This window comes from Protomyctophum parallelum, assembly GCF_964188405.1.
Source record: "Protomyctophum parallelum genome assembly, chromosome: 15".
Classification (NCBI taxonomy): Eukaryota; Metazoa; Chordata; class Actinopteri; order Myctophiformes; family Myctophidae; genus Protomyctophum; species Protomyctophum parallelum.
In genome coordinates this window covers 24,667,788-24,681,586 of record NC_139710.1, presented here as the reverse complement: position 1 = coordinate 24,681,586, position 13,799 = coordinate 24,667,788, and the positions used below count along the sequence as shown (strand labels likewise).

Genomic DNA, 13,799 nt, shown 5'->3' with positions numbered 1-13,799 from the left:
GGTATTGTCACGGTATTCTTTTATTTAAACCTTTGAAAATATACTACATTAGTTGCATTGATCCAAGGCAGAACACAATGGATTGGTTGATCGTTAAATTTGATTACTGTCAGAAACGTTAACGTAAACTGTGTGTGTGTGTGTGTGTGTGTGTGTGTCACAGAAAATAGTACAAATTATGTACGGAATTGCAATTACTACTGACGGAGGCGCGGCTTTAATAGTAAGTGCAATTTCACCGTGACTGGTTGGGGCTGGGTGAGTTCGGGTTTTACATGATCTACTATTCTCTGCCTATCGGTTTACAACTCGGACGGGGCTGAGTCGGCTCTACCGAACTTTGCAACGCTCGGCATGGCGACTCACTCAGCGGTGCCTCACGTGGCTCAAGTTCGGTGGAGACGACGCCCTATCTATGGGGAGGTATTTCAGTGTCATATGTATATGGATTTTGGGGTTTTCTAGTCGTGTATGCACAGAATTGCAATTCCGTGCATCAATATTTTACTAATCCTGTGAGACCAGGTTTGTGTGTGTGTGTGTGTGTGTGTGTGTGTGTGTGTGTGTGTGTGTGTGTGTGCGTGTGTGCGTGTGTGCGTGCGTGCGTGCGTGCGTGCGTGCGTGCGTGCGTGCGCCATCTCACAGAAAATAGTACCCAAATCCGATGTTAAGTAACAGCAGATTGGTCCTGGAATGCTATTTTATGAAAGCATCTAGTTTTGACGTGTGTAATATTGTGTGTTGACATGTTCCTTTAATGAACGGGTGTCTGTTTGACGTGTGTAACACTGTGTGTTCATTGACACGATGTGTGAAATGCTTGTAAAGCAGGTTTAAGGGCTTAAGGAGATTCTGAGAAGCTTTCACAGTGTTGTGTGGGTTTTTAAACACACACACACACACGCACGCGACACATACGCAACACACACTCGCTCCCACAGTTCTTAGCGTTGCTTCAGCATTAAGCTTCATTGTGTCGCTGTTGGGTGTAAGCCTTGTACTGTATTCCCAATACCGTTTTTATTATTGTGCCGGCCTACTCGGGTAGTGGTACGATGCAAATAGGGAATGCATGCCTCACCCTCTAAACCCACTGTCCGAGTACCCATTGTAACCGTCTTATCTGTCTGTGTCCCTTTTGTGCCCATATATGTAGATGTCTGTCTGTCTGGAGATCCCATCATGTTATCAGTATTTGGTTATCATAATTGGGTTCTGGAAAGTAATTGTGCAGTGGTAAACGTCTGTGGAGAATGTCTGGAAAGTGCAAAAGTAGATTCAAATGCACTTGCACAAATGCAAGTGACTCATTTCATCCTACTCCTTTTAAAAAACAGATTACCAATCAGCCAGTTCTATAGAGTCCGTAGGATCTGTAGCACAGGTGAGTCTTTTCAGGAGCAGAAAAATACTAGAGCTAGAGGGCACAATACACACAGGAGATTGTAGACAAAGCAGCAAGGAAAGTAAGTCAACCCAAGAAGAATGTCTACAACCCACGAAAAAGAAAACTACGTCGGCACAACCTTTATTATGTGTTACACAATACTCACCTCTAGGCAATCTTTAAAAAATAAACGATAAAAAAAAAAGCTTCTAAATCCTTTTTTCTGAAATAAATATTTTCACGATTTTTCAAAAATAGCAGACCTACAAGCTCGTAGCGCGTCACTCGCTATGAGCTTGTAGATCTGCTATTTTTCAATAGCTAAATTACAACATAATGTTTAAAACACCAAAATGGGTTAAACACTGGCATCATCTCAGTTCAGATCCAATAATCATTTAAGATCCCCCCTCGTCTAGTGTACTAGAAGGACACCTAACAGATTTGCCCCCTAAGAAACCTCACACTTTTCTTTTTTCTTTTTTAAAACATATGATTATTGATTTTTCTTTACAACATAGTATTTTCACAGCAATTATTCACATATATTTTTCCCCCCACAACCCCATGGCAGCACAAATACTAAACAAAATCTTCGAAGAAACATCAGGAAATGTCCATAAATACAGAACAAATTAAAAAATAAATAATAATAATAACAACAACAAAAAACACATTACATACAGTTTAACAAACAAATGCACAATGTCCCATCACAGTTCCCTACCCCCACCCCACAGCTGACTACTCCAATTAACCACTATACATCCAAAGCCTCTTCAATATCACCTCGCTTAATGAAGTCCAAGAACTTCTCCCAAATCTTATAGAATACAGCAGGTTTCTTCCTAATTACATACGTTAGATTCTCATGTGCCAAACTGGTCGTTAAATTCCTCAGCCAAAAGCCGATCGTAGGGGCATTGACATTCTCCCAACATAGCGCAATTGAGCGTCTGGCCCAGATGGTAACCAGCGTTGTGGGTCATGTGCTCAATGTCACTTCACAGAAAAATTGTATCACCCAACAACGGGACAACAGATACTACTCATGTCATTTATTTGCTCAGATGTCCTTGTGGGACTGGTAAAACAACACATGCATTAAAAACGTGTATTGCAGAACACAGGAGTACAATCAGAAATGGGGATGAAAAAAGCCCAGTGGCACTACATTTCAAAAAGGCACACCACAATGTCTCTTCTCTTAGATATTTGAGAATATCTTCCAAGACATGGGGGAGATATAGATAATCTGTTATTGATAAAAAATAAGTTAATTAAGTCCTTGGCAGACATTGAGTTAAAGAGAGAGCTATGGTGGATCCATTATCTTAGAACTATGGCACCCATAGGACTCAATGAAGACTTTAACTCCAGCCACTGGATGGTTATATAGAGTTCATAGTTTAAAACTTTTTCTGTTTTCTTATTTAGTTTTTTAGTTTTTCGAAGGGAAAACGACAGATTCTTGAAAATGCTAGGTTGTGGATACTACATTAACGTCCCAATAATTGGGCTTAGAGCCAATGGGTGTTGACATACTGATATGTACTCAGCTTTGTCTATTGTTTTGAAACCTTTTCTACTTCTACTTTTATGCAATTGCTAAAATCATGTTGCCAATCGTGTTTTTGTTTGCCAATCATGTTTGCCAATCACATGTCAGCTTTTGGAGCCACCCCACAACACCAGATGGGGCTGATGGCTCTTTTGTCCACACTCTGTATAAAAATAATCATTTCCTTATACTTGAGAAAGACCTATACTGGTTGGAACGTTTGTCCTGCCTGCTGTGTTCGTGAATAAAAGCTACCTGGAGCATTACAAAGTGAGTTGCGAGCACTTGCTTTCGTCTATGACTTTTGACATTTGGCCAGCTAGTTATTTTATAGGCCTTTTCATTTATATCAGGTTGGGTAATCATTTATTTACAGATTTATATCAGGTATCATTGACTTATGTATTATTTATACCAGGTGGGCTATTCATTGATTTAACTTGCATGTCATTTATTATAGCCTAAACCTAAACCTTATGTTTCCTGGTTAGACAGTTTCAGAAAATATATCAAAAACAAAATAATCCTTTTGCTTTCTGAAGAAGGCATGCACAACTACCATTTTAATTAGAATAAAGAAATGATTCACTAAACAGGAATTTCATAACTCTCTGAAGTGTTTCCACAATACTTTAGCCTGAATTTAGGCTCTTTAGGAACTTAGGAAGTGTAAAATTATGCAAAGTAATTTTAATTCATTCTAATATTATTCAGAGAGAATATGTTCTATATTAGGTTTGTTGTCTCAGTGCAGCATGAGGGGAGCTGGAGGGAATGAAACAACAATGAGAATTTATTACATTATAATGAAGCTATTATTATGACAGAACAGCAATTATTTAGCAGTATTATAATGTTGAATGTGAAGGCGTGAACATTAATTTCCCTACTTGCATTGTTGCTGAGGAAAATAATCGTTTGGCTTTGGTTTGACAAGTTTCTCTCTCTTTCTCTCTCACTCACTCACTCTCTCTCTCTCTCTCTCTCTCTCTCTCTCTCTCTCTCTCTCTCTCTCTTTATTTCTCTGTCTCTCTCTCCCGTGCCACATAGCTGTGTGAAGGCATCAAAGGGACAGTGTGACTCTATGCCACAATGTCAGACTTTATTTGATTTAACCACTTTAAAACTCTAGACTTTGTTGAGGTTGTTTGACCTTTTTTTATATATTTCTTTCCTACAATATATAAACCTTTATTTCACATGTTGGCTTTCATCACGAGACAACGAGTTTACATCATTGTAAATAAATGCACTGAAGGACATTCTGTCTCCAGTTAGTTGTGGTTTTGGGTATGTCTCTCAAAGGACCATCTCTCGCTTGAGACTTTTTGAACGTCTGTCTGTGTGCGTGTGTGTGTGTGTGTGTGTGTGTGTTGTCGCTGTGCCTTCTGTTTCAGTGGAAAAAGAAAGAGATGCTCTCTATCAACAGAGGAGGAGGGCAGATGAAATGAAAAGTGCTCAGGAGGACTCTCTCTCTCTCTCTCTCTCTCTCTATCTCTCTCTCTCTCTCTCTCTCTCTCTCTCTCTGTTACAGAAATAGCAGTGTGGTTCTGCTCTGTGGACCATGGGTTGGCAGAAGGCCCGGGTCCAACTGGTCAGCTTCGCAGGGCTCAAAACCTGACCCGGGTTATTATTATCTTTTAGACTGGGCCGGCTCCATGCAAACAGCCATGCATCAGTGGACATTCTGAACTTTATTTTCATTTAGAGACGGTGTAGAGAGAGAGAGAGAAGGAAGATGTGCGCAGGGATATCTGAGTCAGTGACCGTGCAGCTGTGTTAAGTTTGTTGACTAAAAGTATTATGACGAACGTTTGTCGGCTACCTTTTTTCATCTACAAAACCTAAACAAAATGTTATGCTTTGTCCCAAAAGATTTGAATATTCGAAGCGCTGTTTGATTCAAACATAATTTATATTTTTTCTCTTTTTTGTCCACCAGGCCGAAAGGCATGGGGAGAGAGTATGTTTTGCACTCCGTCCGTCCGTCCGTGTGTGTGTCAGTCCGTCCGTGTGTGTGTCAGTCCGTCCGTCCGTCCTTCCGACCGTTAACCCGGTCGATGCCAAATTTTGCACACACTTCCTGGATGCCAACGATGAACCTCTGCCCCAGAATTTCCAGAACGGCCTGTTATACCTGTGCCGAGAAGGGCACTTTTTCTAGTCTTAATCTAGTTCATTATTTGTATTAAATCAAAATAGCTGATCTACAAGCTCACAACGCATTGCAGCATGACATGTTGAGAGCTTGTATATCAGTTACCCTTCAAAGCCATGTGCTTGAGCTCCACCATTCATTACCCCCCCCCCCCCTCACAGTGGCTGCTCACTACTCAGTAGTTATAGGATGGGTAAAATGAGGACAAATTTCAAAATGTGCAAACATACAGTGACACTCCTTTTTTTATAAAAAATTATAATAATTTTGTAGTTAACCAATCAGCACAATTGTCCCTGTGTAAACTAATGTTACATCATTGTGATAGTAATTGTGAACTTCAAGACATGTTATTAATAGTACCTTCTCAATCGTGTATAAATAGTAACTTCTTATTCCTTTGTTCCATTTACTACCAATGGGAAGCAGTAGCCGCAAAGTGCAAAATGATGTTAGCGGTTTTGGCTTGCCTAACCGTGGCTAACAGCGTTATGCAGTGTGTGCTTCGCTACTGAGGCGAAATGGGCCAAAGAAAATAAATTATGGCACAATGAGACAATAAATGTATAGGGAGGAATTCCAATACGGTGTTGCAAAGCTTAATTGGTTTGTGGAATCGGCGGGTGGTGACGTGTGATCATTTGAGATGCAATGTGCGAAAACGCAGCAATGGAAAGAGGGGAGACTGATAAATGTGGGACAGTTGCATGCATGTGGAAGTGCAGGGAGTTAAAGATATATTCAGTGATTTCACTTAATTCAAATATCACTTTTTTTTTTGTTTTGTTGTGATAATCCTCCCTACTATAGAGTGTGCTGGCCATATAAGGAGTTCCTCCCTGTCCCCAGTTAACCCCTGGGGGTAAAAAAACCTTAGGTTTAGTTTTTGACTCTATATCCTGATTGGACGAAAGGCTGGGTCCCACAGCCAAAAATGAAACCTAAGGTTTTTTGAGTGAAATCACTGAATATACCTTTAAATGTTGTCATTTGTAAAGAAAGATTCAGATGCCTTCATTTCTACCCGGCAATTTGAATTCCGATCAATCCAATAATCAACTCTCTGGGCACACCCCAAGTTTGAAAATAAAAACAATTCTCTCTCTCTCTCTCTCTCTGTCTCTCGCCCCCTCAGGGCCCTCTCCATGGATATAGACACAGACTATGAGCGGCCCAATGTGGAGACCATAAAGTGCGTGGTTGTCGGGGACAACGCTGTGGGGAAGACCCGCCTCATCTGTGCCCGCGCATGCAACACCACGCTGACGCAGTACCAGCTGCTCGCCACGCACGTGCCAACTGTCTGGGCCATAGACCAGTACCGCGTGTGCCAGGAGGTAGGGGGCACGCACGCACGCACACACACACACACACACACACACACACACAGAGAGCAGGGTTTCTCAAAATGTGTGGAGGGGTTCCAAAACTTTGGAATTGGGTATCTAACCCTTAGATAAATATTTGTGAAAATAGCCGAAACTACAAAGCTTGTAGTTTGGCTATTTTCACAAAATATGCCTTTTTCTTACGTAATAATATTTGGCCAATTTGATATTAAATAGTCTTAATAGACTACTTAGACTTAATAGTCCTTATTGTCACTTTATAAATGTGCAGATTCCCTGTAGTATATACGCTTATAATGTATGTTGTTTTTTGTGTACTGTTGAGTTTGAAAAGAACGTTGAACGTAGGGATGCAAATTATTGATTAATTTGTGTGTGTGTGTGTGTGTGTGTGTGTGTGTGTGTGTGTGTGTGTGTGTGTGTGTGTGTGTGTGTGTGCGACTGTAGGTATTGGAGAGATCTCGTGATGTGGTTGATGAGGTCAGTGTGTCTCTGAGGCTTTGGGACACGTTTGGAGACCACCATAAAGACAGACGATTTGCATACGGCAGGTAAACACACACACACACACATACACAGTGATGTAAATAGGTCTGCATCCTGTGTCACTGACGCACAGTTTGTTGTACTGGAGAACTATAGTAGTCTCTCGATTAGAGCTGCAGCAACACAGCTGAAGCCCACCGCCTACCTCTACAACTGCACGCTCACACACAGAGAGAGACAGAGCGACGGGATGAGGACAACTAACGTCTTAAATCGTCTTGCATAGAGTAGAGCACTATACTGCGAGAATGCAGTGCAAAATAACAGCTGAATATTGGTCTCAATAATAATGCAACACACCCACCATGGGAAGACTTTGGATTTATACTGAGGTTGGGTGATATGCCCAAATATGCCTATCAGCCGCAAACTCGCAGATCGTGCTAGAAAAATAAATAATGTGAGAACAGCTCCGCTCCCAAGCTGGAGTTATACCTCGCCGTACAGCGGACTGCTTGTAGAAAATAGCAGATCTACAACAAAGATCTGATATTTTCGGCGCATGGCCCCCGGCATATGACGACATATACACACGCAAAACATGTCACCCTGTGTGTGTGTGTGTGTGTTTAGTCAGCTGAGAAAGAAAGCACCAGCTCAGCTGTTCTCTGCCGCCCTCCCCCCCCCCCCCCCCCCCCCCCCCAACCCACTAGGGTTGCAGACAGTAATTAACCCATTAAGAACTGAGGTCGCTTCTACAAATGCCTTCTAAATCAGTAGTTCTCAAACGGCTTCGTACCGAGGACCCCCAAATTGATAGGCTGCGAACCCTCACCTGAAACAGGTTTCGTGCCAGCGACCCCCCAGAAGAGCGGATTGGTATTAAAAAAAGAATAAGCTACATCAAACATGTACATGTTAGATATTTTTTCAAAAATGTTCACACGGCAGATATAGCCTATCATTTATAGCTAGGATCTAAAATGACACGGAGGCATGAGTTTACTACTAATGTCATCATGGTCTGTGGGTTTCTGGTTAGTTGAGTTTACTACCAATGTCATCATGGTCTGGGTGTCTGGTTTGTTAGTCAACAAATGATAAATGATGGGTGTTTGTCACGTTGTGTAATGGAACACAACGTCTTCCTTATTATTTATTAATGGGCATTATTTATTGACACATTTAAAAGCACAGATGATTAGCAGAATAATTCATACACTTTATTTTGTATTATTATTATTATTATTATAAATGTAAACTGATAAAGCTGATAAAGTCTCATCAGGCACCTGCATGTCAACACCTTCACCACCAACGGAAAGTCTGAGTCAGTGTGTGTGTGTGTGTGTGTGTGTGTGTGTGTGTGTGTGTGTGTGTGTGTGTGTGTGTGTGTGTGTGTGTGTGTGTGTGTGTCCTTACATAACGTGCTCCATCCAGTGACCTTTGCAGTTTGATCTGCACACACAAACATAACACCGTTGAGTGAAGGTGGAAACCTTGTATGTCCAAAACTGCTCAGGAAATGGGGAAAAAAAGAAGTCATTAGCTCTTGTCTTGTCTTCTGACAACGGCAACATGGTAGTTTGCACGCGCGCACACACACACACACACACACACACACACACACACACACACACACACTGATACAGGAGAAGGTGTTTAGCAGCCATTCTAACAGGCTCAAGACTCTGTAATGATCCTCTGACAGCGTGCTAATGTGAATTCCTGACTGCTGAGTAGTGTGTGTGTGTGTGTGTGTGTGTTTGTTTGTGTGTGTGTGTGTGTGTGTGTGTGTGTGTGTGTGTGTGCGACTGTGCGTGCGATATAATAGGTCGTTTGTTATGTGTAACAGAGGCAGTGAGTGTTGTGCGAGGTTGGACTATGGAGCTAGAACTCTCTCTGTTAGTTTAATACAGTGACATAATCTGTAAATTCTGTGAAATACCATTAGCAGCTTTTAACACCCTGAGTGGCACAAACGAGTTCTCCGTCCTATCAAACGCCCAGCGCTCAGGACGGCGATTAATAAAAGGACAGAGATTTATTGATATCAAAACCAATCGCATTTTGGATGACGTCCAAAATGTCGTCCCTTGGTAAATTGGTAAATGTCCTACCATGTTTCAGAGTACATTTAACAGACCGTGATTCATGAAAGGAAGTGTAAGGCCTTGATTTGCGTGAGGATCACAGGGTATTATCATGAATCCTACCCGCGTAAATCAAACACGCCTTCATGTTAGTGTCAGGTTAGCTGATGCAAAAAAACGAACGAAAAATCACTCTCAATGAAAAGATATGCATCACACTGTACAGGAAGGGATATTTCACTTTAAGTAGACATTAAAATACATAGAATTAAACGGAAAAAAGTAATGGAAACATCACTGCTCATATACGGTACCTGTTTTAAACCTATCCTATCTCACTCTCTCTCTCTCTCTCTCTCTCTCTCTCTCTCTCTCAGGTCGGATGTGGTGGTGTTGTGCTTCTCGCTGGCCAATCCAAACTCTCTCCGCCACGTTCGGAACATGTGGTTCCAGGAGATCAAACACTTCTGCCCGCGGACGCCCATCATCCTGGTGGGCTGCCAGCTGGACCTGCGCTACGCCGACCTGGACGCCGTCAACCGCGCACGCCGACCGCTGGCCAAGTGAGACCGCCGTGGCGTCATACTGTACCGCGATATTGTTCAAAATGTATTTTAATGTATAGGTAGCTTGTAGATCTGCGATGTTTGAACGTACAAAATACATAGTATGTATGCATTGTACTATTTTGCTGCCCCCGTTCAGTCTAATGTCCTTCCCGGCCAGCAGTAGAAAATGCGTCTTTTATTTATCTGAGCCTCAATTCTGAGAAAAAAGCGGCCAAAGATCGCACTTATAACGGATGTGGGTGGCGGGGAAACATTTAATTGATGGACTACAGCGGAAGCAAGCGTTGCCTAGTGTCGGGGACGCTACTGAGGCTATTCTGAATCAATAAAAACCCCAAAATACGTCAAAGACAACTTCTTCAGCGGGAGCTATTTGGAAAAAAAGGCAATCAAAGGCAGTGCATTAGTTAAATATATAAATGCAGTATGTTATGTTGACGATGTGGAGGTGGAGGTATTTGCTGACGTTCCATTGTGTTTGTGCCTGGGCCCCACAGGCCCATCAAACCGGGCGACATCCTGGCCCCAGAGCGGGGCCACGAGGTGGCCAAGGAGCTGGGGGTCCCGTACTATGAGACCAGCATCGTGGCCCAGTTCGGGGTCAAGGACGTGTTCGACAACGCCATCCGCGCCGCGCTCATCTCCCGGCGCCACCTGCAGTTCTGGAAGTCCCACCTGAAGAGGGTGCAGAGGCCCCTCCTCCAGGCGCCCTTCCTGCCCCCGCGGCCGCCCCGGCCCGTGGTGGGCATCCCGGACCCGCCCCCGGCCGACGGCGAGGCGCTCGATGCGCTCTTCCTGCGGCCGCTGTGCGCCGACGTGCTCTTCCTGCTGCGGGGCGGCGCCGCGCACGTCTACGCCCACCGCGCGTACCTGGCCACCTCCTGCTCCAAGTTCAACGACCTCTTCAGCCTCGACCTCCTCGGGGGGCCGGGAGGCAAGGGGGAGGGGGATGATGAGGAGGAGGAGGAGGATGGGGAGGAGGAGGAGGAGATGGAGGAGGGGGACGGGGAGCGGTCGGAGAGCGCCGACGAGGAGGAGCGGAGCAGGAGGGGAGCCAAGGAGCAGGCGGGACGCACCAAGAGCCTGGACATGGACAAGGAGGACATGGCCTCCTCGTCCGGGGGGCTGCGGAGGAGACCCCCGCTGCTGCAGCAGGGCTCTCTGAGGACTTCTCAGAGCGACAACGCCCTGCCTTCCTCCAGCGGCGGGCAGGGCTCCTCCTCCTCCTCCCGCCCGGGGGTCCTCGCCGCCGGGGGCGGGGCGAGCGGCCGCGCCCTCTCGGGCTGGGGGCGGGGCTTCTTGAGCGTGCGCCTGGAGCACGTGGACGACCCGGTGACCAGGAGGCCGCGCCTCATGACGGTGGTCGCCATGGACGCGCTCGTCCAGGAAGAGCCCTTCCAGGTGAGACCAACGGCCCCTGGCGGGTTTATCTAGGGCAGGGGTGGGCAACTTGAAGATGGAGAGGGCCACTGTATTTCCACACTCACTCCAGAGGGGCCACATCACAGCAAAAATAGCCGATTTACAAGCTCAAAACGCGTCACAGTGCGTTTTGAGTTTGTAGATTTTGCTATATTTGAATTGAAATCCAGATTTTTTTTTTTTTTTTTTTATTATTATTATATATTTTATTATTATAGTCCTGAAAAGTAACCTTTTTATTTAATTATTTAATAACGCATTTAGTTATAGTTATGTTACAAATACATTGGACATAAAAAAGACAATAACATTTTAATACTTACAGTACTAGTCATTAAGCTACATATAGACTGAAGTAATTAAAGCGGGTCCTGTTTGCATGTTTGGATTTTTTTTTTTTTCTTTTTTTTATCCCACGATTTTGTAACCCAGTTTTCTTTTTCACCCAGTGCCAATTATCTAATGTAATCCTGGGCGCTACACTTCCTCTGCCAACCTGGGGGGGGCAGCGGACTGACCTCATGCCTCCTTCTATGCATGAGGAGTCCAAGCTGCTTCTTTTCACCTGACAGAGGGGAATTTCCCCGGCCGGACCTTCTAGCTGTGAGGCGACAGCACTACCAACTGTGCCACCGTGCCCCCTGCATGTTTGGAATTCTAACAGCTGAATTCAATAATACTGTATATCAGTATTCCGATGCAGGCCACACGGACGTAAAGGGTGTTCAATAGCATTGATTCATAAAAAAGAAATCCCAACAGCGACGATATATAGAACTTTGCTGTGTGACTATGCTTCCAGGCAGTCCTTGGCTACCTGTACACTGTGTTACATTACAGTATATAACATCATGTCATCTGTGACTATGCTTCCAGGCAGTCCTTGGCTACCTGTACACTGTGTTACATTACAGTATATAACCAGGGCTGCACACAACTTTTTTGGTCTAGTACTCAGAGGAGCACCTGGAGGAGTTTCTTGGTGCTCCTAAAATGTGGCGACCCGTCTCGCCGGATGGATAAAAGAGGGATGAATAACTTATAGCAAAACAATATTTATTGGATAAGTGGGGAGTCAATGGAGGGTATAGAATGGCTCTTGTTGTAGATTCATCCCATTATTAAAAAAATCTAAATTTGCTAAAATCTAGGTGTGGTCCAGCCCTATGGAATGCATATTATAATAAAAACAACTTAATACTTCCTAAGGATAATATGAGCATCAAAGCAATATTTCGATTTTTTATTATTTTGTATTTAAATAACCGATCTACTAGCTCACAACTTGTTGCGACACGTTGTGAGCTTGCAGATCAGCTATTTATTTAACATGCGACACATCGTACGGCGAAGCATACATTAGGCTTCCCTAGTTCCCTTTTGTTTTTAGCTGAGGCGACGTACGTAGTCAGATAGTCAGACACACATGGCTCCTCGGTGCAAAAATAAACAGTGTACACTACCCGACTTTACGATAATATGGGACAGTATGTCGAGACACGGTGTTCATGTTGGGCAGCAGCAGTGCCAGTCCGCAATGCTTTAAACTCTTCCCACTCCACTATGTCGGAACTAAAACCTTAGTACCCGTAAAAAGTCGGTGGCCGGTGCCTAGGCTGTGAGAGACGCTAATATGCCTCGGATTCGGGTTCTGAGACGGCATCGCACACGAGCAACCATGCTGCTCCAGCAGCCGGAAAACAAACACAAGCACAGCGGCAAATGGGAAGAGTGCAAAGCATCCAAAGCATGCCCTTTTACACCGGGGACTACAGTAGTTTGCTATCTGAAACGGAGAAGACGAAACTATTTGTGTCAGGTTTTCCTGTCAACCGCCCTCCGCCTCCTCCCAGGCTCCCAGCAGAAAGCAGCATGGAATCCTCCCCCTTTTGAGTAAGGACGCGCTGTGATTGGCCAGTAGCCACTTTGAGTGGCAGTCGGTGGAAAATGCTCTCGCCACAGAATTTACTAGTATTCTGGCCATAATAATCATTCTGGGCGGCCCCGGCTGTTGGTACGCAGAAGCGCTTCCCGGCGCTTGATTGACAGCGCATTTTGAATTTTGACGACGCATGCGCGGTGGCGCACCACTTATGTGCAGCCCTGTATATAACATCATGTCGTGACGTTACTATGCTTCCAAGCAGTCCTTGGCTACCTGTACACTGTGTTACATTACAGTATATATAACATCATGTCATGACGTTACTATGCTTCCAGGCAGTTTTTGGCTACCTGTACACTGTGTTACATTACAGTATATATAACATCATGTCATGACGTTACTATGCTTCCAAGCAGTCCTTGGCTACCAGGCTGTACACTGTGTTACATTACAGTATATATAACATCATGTCATGACATTACTATGCTTCCAGGCAGTCCTTGGCTACCTGTACACGGGCAGCCTGGACGAGGGCCGCAGGGACCTGATGGCGGTGGCCACCATCGCGGAGCTGCTGGAGGTGTTTGACCTGCGCATGATGGTGGCCAACGTGCTGAACCGAGAGAGCTTCATGAACCAGGAGATCACCAAGGCCTTCCATGTGCGCCGGGCCAACCGCATCAAGGAATGCCTGCACAAGGGCACCTTCTCTGGTAAAAAGAAACAAAAACGACTCTCCACTGCAGTGGTTGTTGTCAAACTGTCGGGACCCACTCCGACCCGTTCCGAAAACATTTTCAAATAAGAAAACCAAACACGGATGGACCCATGACAATTTGGCCCGGTTCCGAGATTTCTTTCAAATGACGGGTATGACGGCACATTCGCA

The 13,799-nt window shown here is 44.5% G+C and overlaps 1 protein-coding gene across 3 annotated transcripts in view; it reads left to right on the top strand.

Annotated features, from left to right (window-relative positions):
* rhobtb4 (Rho related BTB domain containing 4) overlaps positions 1-13,799 on the top strand; it is a 63,468-nt gene that overhangs the window by 31,855 nt on the left and 17,814 nt on the right. For all 3 annotated transcript variants that reach the window (XM_083783648.1, XM_083783646.1, XM_083783647.1), the window contains 5 exons: positions 6,242-6,443; positions 6,903-7,006; positions 9,412-9,597; positions 10,101-11,004; positions 13,404-13,623. In XM_083783648.1, coding sequence (XP_083639774.1) covers positions 6,252-6,443; positions 6,903-7,006; positions 9,412-9,597; positions 10,101-11,004; positions 13,404-13,623 — 1,606 coding nt within the window. In that variant the 5' untranslated portion in view covers positions 6,242-6,251. The remainder of the gene's footprint in view (positions 1-6,241; positions 6,444-6,902; positions 7,007-9,411; positions 9,598-10,100; positions 11,005-13,403; positions 13,624-13,799) is intronic.